Source organism: Pelodiscus sinensis, chromosome 1, assembly GCF_052426305.1.
Source record: "Pelodiscus sinensis isolate ZL-2025 chromosome 1, ASM5242630v1, whole genome shotgun sequence".
In the NCBI taxonomy this organism is placed as follows: Eukaryota; Metazoa; Chordata; order Testudines; family Trionychidae; genus Pelodiscus; species Pelodiscus sinensis.
Window position 1 is genome coordinate 334,995,768 of NC_143052.1, and position 12,087 is coordinate 335,007,854.

A 12,087-nucleotide genomic window follows, 5' to 3' on the forward strand; every position below is an offset into this window, starting at 1 on the left:
CGTGGACAAAGACTTGGGCTAGCTGCCTATGTACAGTTCTGCCTGAACCCCGATATATAGTCAGGTGGCTAGCCCAAGTGGTCATCTGTGTTGCCATGGCCACACCACTATTTTTAGGCATTCCCTAAGCATAACTAACATATGCAACAAACCCATGCTGACTACTACACCTCCCAGCTTTGTAGACATACTATCTATTCCCCAGTGTTTGACCAGCGTAAGAGGGAAATATCACTACCTTAACTCATAAGGTGGTTGCAAGAATGAGTATCGAAGATTGTGAGGCATTCTGATATTTCAGTGATAGGGGCCATATACGTACCTAACATCGATATGTAGATGGTAAACATATGAGCCTCCTCCCATTGAGATTAATTGCATTCTGTTCAAGTTCATATGTAGCACTCATCACCATTGTGTCTGAGTGCTTTCCAAGAAGTGCCCTAGCAACATATGTAACTAGCATCTGTCCTATGTGTTTTATTCTGTCTCTTTTTCCCTCCACAAAGATAAAGTGTCGCTGGTTTTATTATATTTATTATTCTTTTATTATTTCACCATACAAATAAATACAAGTGTGTTTACTGTATACGCCTTACTTTCATTTATTGCAAGAATATGCACTACTTCGTGGTAGATTAGGGTTCTTCAGTGCCACTTGAGTTTTGTACTGTTAACTACAGAGAGAAACTTGAACAAGTTTCTTTGTTAGAAATTCTTTTAAGTTATTTGGGTACTCTTGAGAATTTTATGCTGAACCATAGGCAAAAGGTAAAAAAACTGGCATTGCCCAAGTTTTTTTAAGGTTGTTAAAAGTTTTTAATGTTAATTATGTGGCTCACTAGAGTTTCCCAAGCACCAGCAGAAACTAAAGTGGAAAATCAATTTCTAAAATCAAAATTAAGTACCATAGTTAAGTCTGTCTCCATTCCAAGACTTAACAAAAAACAAGAGTAAAAAAGAGAGAACTGGCTATACTTAAAACTTTCCCTGTTTTTTTATGCTATTATGCTGCATAGTACCAGAAAACTAAATTGCAAGCAGTAGGTGCCCATAATTTCAGGGTTACATTAGAGCCAGGAATAACCCTTTGTTGTAACTGTGTTCCGGAAGGGAGAATTTCTAAAGCAAAGTAACTTGGCACAAGGGAAGGGCTATAGGAGTTAGAGCCAGGAAAAAGGAAAAAAATGGACCACTGCCTTCCTCAGCATCCACTCTTTCACCTTTATTTCTTTTAGTTTCTTGCTTCCTTTCATCTGTTTTTCCATCTCCTCCTGTCCCAGAGTCACAGGCCTGCTCTGGAACTGCTCTGTATGAAACCAAGCAGATCTCTGGGGGAGCATGACTCCTCTCAGAGAATGCAGTCCAGGGCATAAAGCCTCCTCAGCTGTGGCGTTCCTGGGACTGACCTCAGGGCATTCAGCACCCCTGTTCTCTCTGTGTGCTTCTTGCAGCAGGTCCACCTGAATGGGACTCTTGGAGAAGCCAGAAGGGCCCTGCACCCCAACTCCACAGTCAGTAGTGACTCTGTCAGCATTTAAAATTGAGGGTTTAATAGCTGACAGGAACACAGTGTAGAACAGAATTTGTTTGCACAGAATTCAGGACTTTCTGGTAAAGCCTATCTTGGGGGTACTCAGGAACTCCCCTTCCAGGTCCCAAAGAGGAGACTGAACTGGACCCTTCTGCTGGACCTCTTATATGCCCCTCCTCACAAATTCTGTCTTGTAGTTGGTCATATATCCTTCCACGTTCTCTGGTTACGAAGGGCACTGCCCATTGCTTATGTGAGGGCAGCTGAGTAGCCTCCCCTGCCTCCAAAGACCTCAGCAAAAGTGGCACATCATTATTCCCACCACCTAGGCTTTGGTGCACTACACAGGGAAACTGAGGTACATAGCTTATTTATGCAAAACCATGAGACTCACATGCCACATATCAAGGGCAAAACTCCCACTTCATCACACCTCCTCTTTAGTTTTTGTTGAAGAAAGGACTCCTGGGCTCTATTCCCAACTATACCACTGATTTGCTCTATCACCTATGGTGAATCATATATCTTGGAAACAATTCAGTTTTCTCTATCTATAAAATACCAGTCCAACTATAACCACGTTTAATTTATTTATGAAACTGTTGAGCTCTTCTAGTGAAAGATTTTACAGATGTGCAAAGTATCATTATTAATCATTGGTCTAACTTACTGATTATGAAGAATTTAGAATCTTTATAGATAAGTTGGCGTGGGTTTTAGCACCTGCTAAGGCTTTCCATTTCTGAAATCTCCTTGTTTTAAGGAAGACTGCATAACTTGGGGTGTTCTCTTTTTTTTCCTTTCTCCCTTCTCCATCAGCAAGATAAGTAAGGATGGAGGGAGGTGATTTTGCACCTTGCTGCTGCCTGGGATCCTGGCCACCAGCTCCAGGAGATCCCTATCACTGCTTCCGCTTCTTCTGGGAGTCCCAGCTGCCAGCCTCTGGGGGTCTCAGCTGCTGGTCCTGGCGTCCTGACTGTCATCTCCATGTCTGGAGCTCTGCAGCTGCCTCCAGCTGTGGCCCCACCCATCGGTCTCACACCCAGAGCTCTGTAGCTGACTCCAGCTGTGGACATGGCCTAGGGCAGTGAGGGGCATGGAAAGGATTAAAGGGGGAAGGTGCAAAATTGTTCCAGTGCCATTACCCTACAATCTCTTCTGCCTAATGTGAACTGATAAACTCAGAGCTTGAGTTACTAGTTAGTCCTAATTTGTATGACCTTTAACTTCTGAATGGGAATTAAAGCATCATTGGGGATAGCAGATGCTCAGTATCTTTCCAGGCTCTAAATGGCTAACCTTTTGCTAATATGGCTATTTTAATATTATAGAAATTGCTTTATTATATGGCTAACCTGATTAGTAGATTAATTATATACTTCATCTGTGAGGTATACACACTTTGTCTTTTGTATAAGTGACTATTCAAACACTCCCACTGGCAGGCATGCAGGAGGCTATTTTCTATATCATGTGCACACGTGCTTACCACAGAGATGACATCTATCTTCACTGCGGAGAGAATGACACCACCACTTGTGCATCCCTTAACAAATGAAGATTAATTCCTATCTCTGAAGCTAAGCTGCATTGCTATATATGTGCTGCTTGATTACAAAAGCACTATTAAAAATGAAAAAAAGGCTGTCAGTCAAAATGATGCAGGAAGTATATCAACAAATAGCAAGGTGTTTAAAATAATTGTCTATTTCAATATTTTGAGCATCACTTGCCATACTGCAATACCACATGTAACGTCATGAGAATTATAGGATTTTAGCAGAAGCAGTAATCAAACACTTAATTTTGTTTGTGCACCCACAGATTTGTCTACAGATTAACTCTGTTCACCTAGCCCAGAGAATCCCATTTACTATATTGTATACATGTGAACACTTGATTGAAAGCACCAGCTCATTCCCAGCAAGAAGCCCCTTATAAAATTTGCTCTTAACTGATTATCTCCTGTTGGCAATTGTTGTCTTACACAATCACATCCATCTGTCTGTCCTTGAACACAGCACTTCACTGATCAACCTAGAGTACTTACTCCTTCTATGAGCAGACCACAGCTGCGAGCTCCAATTTTCTAAAGCAAGACAGCTTGTTACATCTCTATAAAACAAGGCTTTGTTATAGTTACAGTAAAAAAAAAGGTACAAATGCTATTAAGTTCATTTTTACTATTTCTGAACGCTTAGTTTATGAAGGAACTGTTATGAAATAATTTATATTCTGACCATTTTTAAGTGAACCTTTTGAGATACATGTGGCTTTGAGTTTTATAAATAAATTTGCAATTCTTATATTTCTCTCCCTTGCCTCTTTGTACTATGCTGTCTCTTTTTCCCCTTCATTAAATGATTTTCTTTCCCTTTCAATGGGGCTTTTTGTTTATTTCATATTTTTCTGCATAGCAGATCTGAAATGCCACTAATGATGCCAATGGTAACATATGAAAATAAGATTTGTATTTGAACTTGGATTTCCTCTGTTGACTGGCTCTTAAGTAGCTGAGCATACAGAAGAATAATACTGTAAATTCTATATAAATAGGGGCTTTTTCTGCTTATGTCTCATAAAAGAGATGAAGAACTACACTGATATTGAATAGTACTCAAGCAATTTCATAGCATACTTTGTCTGTGCCTAAATCTTGGGAGGGAGGAAGGGTAATGTACCATTATGTATGCAAGTAGGGTTATAATTTGCATGAAAATTTCTTGTGTTGGTTAAAAAAACAGTGACATTACTGTTTTCTTCCTTCTGTTTTTCTGATCTGTGGCTATTCCTTTTTAAAGCTGAGGTCTTCCGTTCTCTGCTGAATCGTCCAGGGAATTTTCTTTTGATGGAGGTTAACAATCTTTTCCAAGAGGCTTCTCCTTACAATGCATACTTGCTGAAGCTGGCTTACTCACTATGACCCTTGTCTTCACCACCACCACCCCGTGATGCCAGGCTGAATTGTGTAGCTCACCTTCTCAATTATCAGTTGATGTAACCGAGGCTTAATTAATCTTTGTTTTTGCTCCCCCTCAACCTCACTGCTTGCATGGGGGAGGGCCAGAGAAGAGCCATGTGCAGGGCTTTGGGGAAAGAAGCTGAGGGGACAGGGACTAGGGTTGGAACATGAAGACACAGGACAATGGGGGCTCCTTGTGAGTGTGAACATGGTGCCACTGTAAACCCATTACTGGAATTGAATCAGTCTTTGCACGTGTAGACTCAGCTGTTCTTTCTTTAGAGTCCTGCGGGTAATGGGGAGAGGTGAATGGTACCATTGCACTGGCAACTCCATTTCAACAACCTTACTCCAGATCTGTGGGTTTTTGCCCCCATCTTCTTGATGACATGACTTGTAATGTTAGGAGTGACAGGATTAACTAGGTATTAATGAAAAGTTAGTTAAAACTGGTTGGCGATAAGTAAGTAAGTAAAAATGTTTCCCAAAGACTTCAGCAGACACTATAATTTTAGTTAGAATGTCAGATTTTCATGAAAACCTTACAATTTTTTTTGCCAAAAACAGGTTTTGTGTGAAAATGTCCATTTAATCAAGATTTCCCATAGAAATAATATGTAGAACTTGTGTTATCTATAGAGCTGGAAAGTATTTTACAGAGGAGTTTGTATTTCCATTTTACATGTGAGTAAACTGAGGCACAGAGAGTTGAAAGAACTTACCTATGGTCATCCATCAGGTTAATGCTCTGTTTTGTATAGAAATTATTTGACTGGCCATATACAGGCAGTCCCCGACTTACGCGGATCTCACTTATGTCGGATCCGCAGTTACGAACGGGTCTCGCCCCGGAGGACACGGACTGCGGGACCTCGTGGTCCTGCCGCCCATGTACTCCGGGGCTTTCTCCGCGTCTCCCTGGTCTGCAGACCAGGAAGACGCGGAGCAAAGCTGCGGAGGGGCTCGGGCAGTCTTGGGGAAGCCGGCAGCAGAGCATCCCAGGGGCGCCTGGGCTGCCCCGCTGCTCGAGCCCCCCTGCGGCTTTGCAAAGCCTCTGGGGAAGCCGGCAGCGGGACAGCCCAGACGCCCCGCGGCTGTCCCGCTGCTGGCGTCCTCAGAGGCTTTGCTCCCCGTCTCCCTGGTCTGCTGGTCTCCAGCAGACCAGGGAGACAGGGAGCAAAGCCGCGGAGGACCCAGGCGGCAGGACCGCGGTGCGTCTCGGTCCTCCGCCCACATCTTCCTGGTCTGCTGGGGTGGGGGGGGGCGCAGCTAGTACGCCCCTCCCCCCCCCAGCAGACTAGGCTTTTCTCCGGATGCCTGGGGCAGAGCAGCTGGGGCGCTGCCAGTTGGTCCCGCAGCGCTGCTCTGGGCGCTACTGGACCAACCCGGCAGCACCCCAGCTGCTCTGCCCCAGGCGTCCCCAAGTCAGCCGCTGCTGAAACTGACCAGCGCTGACTACAGGAAGCCCGAGACAGAGTTGCTCTGCCCCGGGCTTCCTGGAATCAGCTGCTGATCAGTTTCAGCAGCAGCTGACTTGGGGATGCTTGGGGTTCTTAAGTTGATTCTGTATGTAAGTCGGAACTGGCGGTCAGTTACAGCAGCGGCTGAATCTGGACGCCAGTTCCGACTTACATACAGATTCAACTTAAGAACAAACCTACAGTCCCCATCTTGTACGTAACCCGGGGACTGCCTGTACTCAAATCCTAGACACCAGCATGCAGCTGGTGAGGCTGGGCTTTGCCTGGGAGTCTCAAAATGGGGAGGAGTCCTTTCCCTGCCAAAGTCTTAGGCCCCGAAGCCTTAATAGATCCACATCCGGGGAAGCAGTTATGCCTTAATTCCAAGGAGTACAGTAGTAACAAGATCCATGTAGTAGTGGGCTTATCCGCCAGTCAATGTTAATCGTGAATTACCCCAACTCTCACGGTGTGGCAGAAGTAATTCCAGGGTGTGGGTTTCACAATTTCTACTACTGCACTGTGGAAGATCACTGGTTCTGTTACTTAAACACTTCTATAGCCTTGGGAAAAGGAGGGCAAGCAAGAGGATTTTCCCCAGGATGCTAATCAGTATCAAAAGAAAACCCTCTAAGTTTATGGCTTGAAGACTGCATTTGACTGGGAGGCACATCTGGTTGTTACTCTTAAATCTGCAGCCAAAAAAGATACATTTCTGCTTAATGCTTAATGCAGAGAATTTAGCGGCCAAGCAAACTGAAGGGTTAAAGCTGAAGTACATGGCAAAAGGAAAGCAGCAGATTGCTGTTGAGTTGTAAAAAATAAACATTCGTAAGCATTTCACCACTTATGTAAAATAACTAGTGATTAAAGGAAGAGGAGCAAACCAAACTAGGTACGGCAGAACTTGAAGAGGAAATTTAAGAATGTTGGTTTCTTGTTTCATAGTGAATGAGTTCACATAGAAAAGATCCTCAAGTGAGCCTTCTATCTCTTAAAACTGTATTTGGTATTAGTAAATGAATTGAATGGCTGTGATGTTTTTATCTCATCAGCTCAAAAACCTAAGAGAAATATATATAGCTTACAATTGTTGTTATCAGTGAATCAAGTCACTCATTTCTCTTTCATATTTTAATTGCATTTGGCCATGTAAAACACCTGTTCCTTCAACTAATAGTGACTATGCATTCCTATTCTATCAGCACTCCTACCCCTTTTGATTTTCCTATGGTACTGTGTATCTTGCATTTAAACTGTTGTCCCTGTCATTGCATGCTTGCAAATGAAAAAGAATCAAAGAGTTAAATATCAGAACACAAGAAGCAGGAGGTGAGCTGTCTGCTACACTAGTTTACTGCAGCTTCCTTTCATACTGACATACATGTATTTTGTGGTGACAGTGCTAAAGAACTGCAGACAGGCACTTAGCAGACTGGATGTGAGCTGGATGCAAAGATGCCTCACCCTGGACCTCCTGCTGGCAGTATGTAAATACACCTGCAGACTGGCCATACAGGGTTTTTCAGAAACCACTATGAGAGGATCTGAGAAAGCAACAGCATAGTAGTAAGACCTTTACAAACATTCAACCTGTATTTGAGCTCTGGTGGAAGTTTATTGTGCTGCATATCCAGACTGAAATCTGAACAATCACTACAATGTTTGCTTCTATTTGGTATGCCAAGAAGCTGGGACGCAGATTTGTGCATAATGCCAGGAAAGCAAAAATAGAGAAGGTATGTTCTTGGTGGGAATATTAGCCTTACTTCTCATGTAAGCTTTCTGTTACATACTGTAGTATATGTGATTAGGTTTTTTAATAAACTGAAAATGACCTATCTCTATTTATGTGATTTCATGCAAACATTCCTGATTTATGTTTCTTTGCTTGTCAGTTTGTTTAAATGCTGAAGATATAATCATTTCCAAAGTCTTTATGGCCCTTTCATTTTGCAAAATAAACAGCTGTACATCTGGTATCTTGCGTGTTCCGGGAACACTCCAGTAAACTTGTTGCTGTGCTGCATTATTTTTATGACTTCAACATTAGAATCTGAAACAACCATTGTTGTTTTTTTTTTGCTGCTTGTATAAATTTATCTAATATGGCACCAATCAGAATGTAATATTAAGTGTTAAAATGCCTGGGGAATTTATTCCGTGGTACTTGTTGAAATGTATTGCAGCTTTGATCGCTCCTATTTAAAAAGAAAGCAGCTCTATTAAAACTAAATGGCAAAAATATTATTCATTAGTCATTGGTTTCTAGCGTTATTTCTTGCTGTGTTTTTACATCCATCATAAGATTATATTTTATAAAATATGAAACTGTTTAACCAGCTGTTTTCTGTAAGTCCTTATATCTATGATGCCTCTGTCATCTTTTCCTGAAGAACAAAACTTAAAATGTGTTAGAATTTATCATTAGGAGCAGTGGGAATAAGTCTTCCATTTTGATTTATAGAAAGTATTTATAAGATCTGTAGTCCATCTTTGTGTTGAATTAACAGAATGATAGGCACCATTTTTAAAATGGGATGTTTTCACCAAAATTGGAACTCTGAGCATTAGACTGGAGAAAACATTGAACTGTGCAGTTGTAAAGTTGCCTTCATTACTCTGATGTAGCAGCTCCCTGGGTTTCTTTTGTCTTTGTACTAAAAGAATTCATAAAGAGGTTTCTTTATTATTTCTTTGGCATTTCTTTGTGATACAATCACAGATCCAGCACAGGAGTCACTCCTTCATCTGAATTCATTGGTAGCTGAAAATGCTCTTTACCTGGGGCAAGTGATAAACAGAAGTAAACTGTTTGTACGATTCTAGTGGGAGGGACTGCCTCCTTTTTCCAAGGTTCCAGGTGACAAAAATGCGCAGCCCTAAAGCTATAATACATCAAACCTTAAACATTTACATCCTGGAAAATTATCTAAAAAACAGCTTAATTAATTAAACCATGTGATTATTTTTTATTCATTGTTATGGGAGTGCTCATAAATTCCATTTTACTGTGGGATTTTTGGGAGTTAATCTCACTATGGCAACTGTGTGTGGTACCATATAAGCTCATGTGCTTAGGTGTGTTTTGTTGGTGGTAGGGAGAGGGAGGAAATAAAGCAATACTTAAGCCTTGACTACCAACATCTCCCATGGCAGCCTCTTTTCTCCCCCACCCCAAAATGGTAGCTGAGGGATTAAATATTCATTAGGTAGAAACACATTCAGAAGTTTTAAAGCTGCTCTAGAAGGCATCATATGAAACTATGTGCACATATGTTTATTTTTTAAAATCTTATTGAATCCCTTTGGAAAAGTACATCTGCATTTAACAGAAAATGGAATTCCTGTAATAAAATTCTATACATAGTTTAAAAGAAAATTCAACTTTAATATAGTTATTTATAGAACAGCTTTTGTAGAAACCTTTTGGGTTTATCCCTATTCAGTTTGGGCATTTGTGACTCCTCCTGGGCCCAATAGTATTCATATCTAAGAGCTGTTATTGAGGATTTTGAGGGGTTACATGAGCTTTGGTCCAGTGTGCCAATAGGTCATTCTCTAGGGGAGTTTTGTAAGAACCAAAATTTAGAACCATGTTTGTGCTCAGATTTTTTTTTGCAGGGCAAGAGGGGATTATTGACATGGCTAGGACTCATCCTTCAGGCTTCGTTCCATATACAGTGATTTCAGTGACTTGGAACTCCTTTCATAAATCACTATGATGTACCAGTGGCAAGAGGAAATCCATGCTCTAGTATGGCATGTAGGGTTTCCTCTTGAGTGCTACTTATGATAGGAAACTGATAAACACTGACATCTGCAGTCCAGTAATTGGGTAGCAGGAAAAAAAATTGAAAACTTGGTTGACAGTAAGTAAATGAAAAAAAAGTAACTTTTTTTGGTAAGGTTTATATTATTGATATTGCTTAGTTGAATAATCAATGCAATTATTACCTTGTTTTGCCTTGTTAAAATATTTACCTGGAAGTGGAGTTTATATTTTGCTGTGTGAGTGCATGATTTAAATTAGCTATACTTTTAGCAGTGGGCAGTTCAAAAAAGTATGCAGAAAAAAGAAAATTGTTTTGTAATTTAAGTCCAGACCCTAAAAACTGGTAGAATCAAGCTCTGTATCTGTCTCTGCCATAATTTCAGATGTTAGGCTTAACCCCTCTGAATCTCCATTTCCCTGTAAGTAAAAATGGGGATTGTCCTTGTCTACCTCTGGTACTGACCCTTAAAAAGGTTCTAATTTTCTCTTCAATACTGAGAGGAATTTTGCAAAATTGTATTGCTTGAATGTATTTTTTTTTTGTCTGTAAACTCTTTTGGATATGGACTGAGTTTTATGTATGAACTGCACCTTGCACAGTGGGAACCCAATGCTAATTGGGACTTCTTGATACTACATAACTATAGCAACGTCAAAGCAGTACTTGTAGTAGTAAAGATAAGGAAGACTAACAATACTGAGAAAAGGTTACGTAAGACAATTGTTCTTGCCTGAGAAACTTGTGTAATTGAAGTCCTTTCAGAGTGTGTTCTATAGACCCTGCTGATTCGCTTTAAATAGTTTTTTTGAAACAGTACTACATAAAGTGCATTAAGGAACCTTCAGTGTGCATCAACAGGTTCTACATAGACCTATTAATTAATGTGCAATATATTAGTGCACTTTGGAAATCATACCCCGATAGATACCCTGCCATATAGACGAGCCCTTTGATTGATACTTTGAATTTTTTTCATTAACCTGCAATCAAGGGAGGGCGGGGAATCCAGAGATATTAACTTCCTGTGGTTAAGCTGTAAAAATAAGTATTGTAAATAACTGGAAGTTGTGCAGATAGGTAATTGAGCAATTAATCTATTTGATTTAAGAAGGAAAACTAAAAATCATCACAGAGTGGAATGGAAGATACTCTGTCATACTGTAAAAATTACTTTGTATGAGATGCTTTATTATAGTAATAATTGAAGTAAATTTGCTCAAAATGGTACTTTGGGGGAAAAACTTCTTAAAAAATCCATGAACTTAAATGTTGAAACATTTGATTTCAGCATTTTCAAAATTTAAGATGCCAATATTTCATTTCAAAATGACAATTTAAAAAGAAAACATTGTTTCACAATAACATTTTAGAAATTAAATATTGACACAAATGTATGTTAATTTAAAATTTCAAATTGACACGATTTAATTTTTGTGAGATCTTCATTTTGGTGAGGAAAAAGCCAAAAAAAAAAAAACAGTTAGACATTTTTCTAGTTTTTCAGTTCAGCCACCAAACCAAAAAAAAAAAAAAAAAAAAAAAAAAAAAATCAATTATTCTCCTATAGGCATGAAATGAGTCATTTCATGAGAATGCTTCATAATATCACAAAGACACAGCAGAGTTTTCCTTTATAAATATCTATCAAATGTAAATAGTATCAGATTTAGAATTGAAGAATTAAAATGAAGATAACCGCTGCTTGTTAAGTAGAGAGAGAGAGTATAAGTGAAAATGAAGTATATTCAAATTCTGAACATTACAAATTCTCGTTGAACTGAAGAGTTTTAAGTAGGGTTGTTAAAAAATTGGAATTATTTGCAAGATTAAAAAATAGCCATGGTTAATCTCCTTTGTGATCACACTGTTAAACAATAATAGAAGATCAATTTAAATTCAATATGGAAGCATGTCCTCTGGAAAAGTGGTTAAAGCATGAAGGGGTATATGAATATTTAGTATATCTGACTCATATAAAGATAAGAAGTGAGCAGCACTATCTCCTGTAAAGATAAACAAACTTGTCTGTCTTAGCAATTGATTGAACAACAGGAAAGACTAAGTGGTCTTATATACGCTAAAGTTTTGTATTGTTCTTAGGTTACATAAAAAACTCTATTTGTAAGTTGTACTTTCACGAAGAAGGTTGCACTGCAGTATTTTTTAGATGATTTGAAAAATACTATTTCATTATCTTTTTTATAGTATATATTATTTTATTACGAATATATAGAGTAAGCATTTCACGCTTTGTATTCTATATTGTAATTTTTCTACATCAAATATATTTCAATTTTTGCTGCCAAGTGTGAAAAATTTTTGCTGCCAAGTGTGAAGCAGCTGGAATGAGAATCA

At 39.4% G+C, this 12,087-nt stretch overlaps 1 protein-coding gene across 12 annotated transcripts in view; it reads left to right on the forward strand.

The window, feature by feature from the left end:
• DLG2 (discs large MAGUK scaffold protein 2) overlaps nucleotides 1-12,087 on the forward strand; it is a 1,584,089-nt gene that overhangs the window by 823,406 nt on the left and 748,596 nt on the right. The window contains exon 1 of one of the 12 annotated variants that reach the window (XM_089775766.1): nucleotides 6,224-7,695. The exons of 10 other annotated variants lie outside the window; for them this stretch is intronic. In XM_089775766.1, the coding sequence (XP_089631892.1) occupies nucleotides 7,618-7,695 (78 nt within the window). In that variant the 5' untranslated portion in view covers nucleotides 6,224-7,617. Of the gene's footprint in view, nucleotides 1-6,223; nucleotides 7,696-12,087 lie in introns of those variants that run through there. One more of the 12 variants, XM_014578101.4, reaches the window with a different exon arrangement.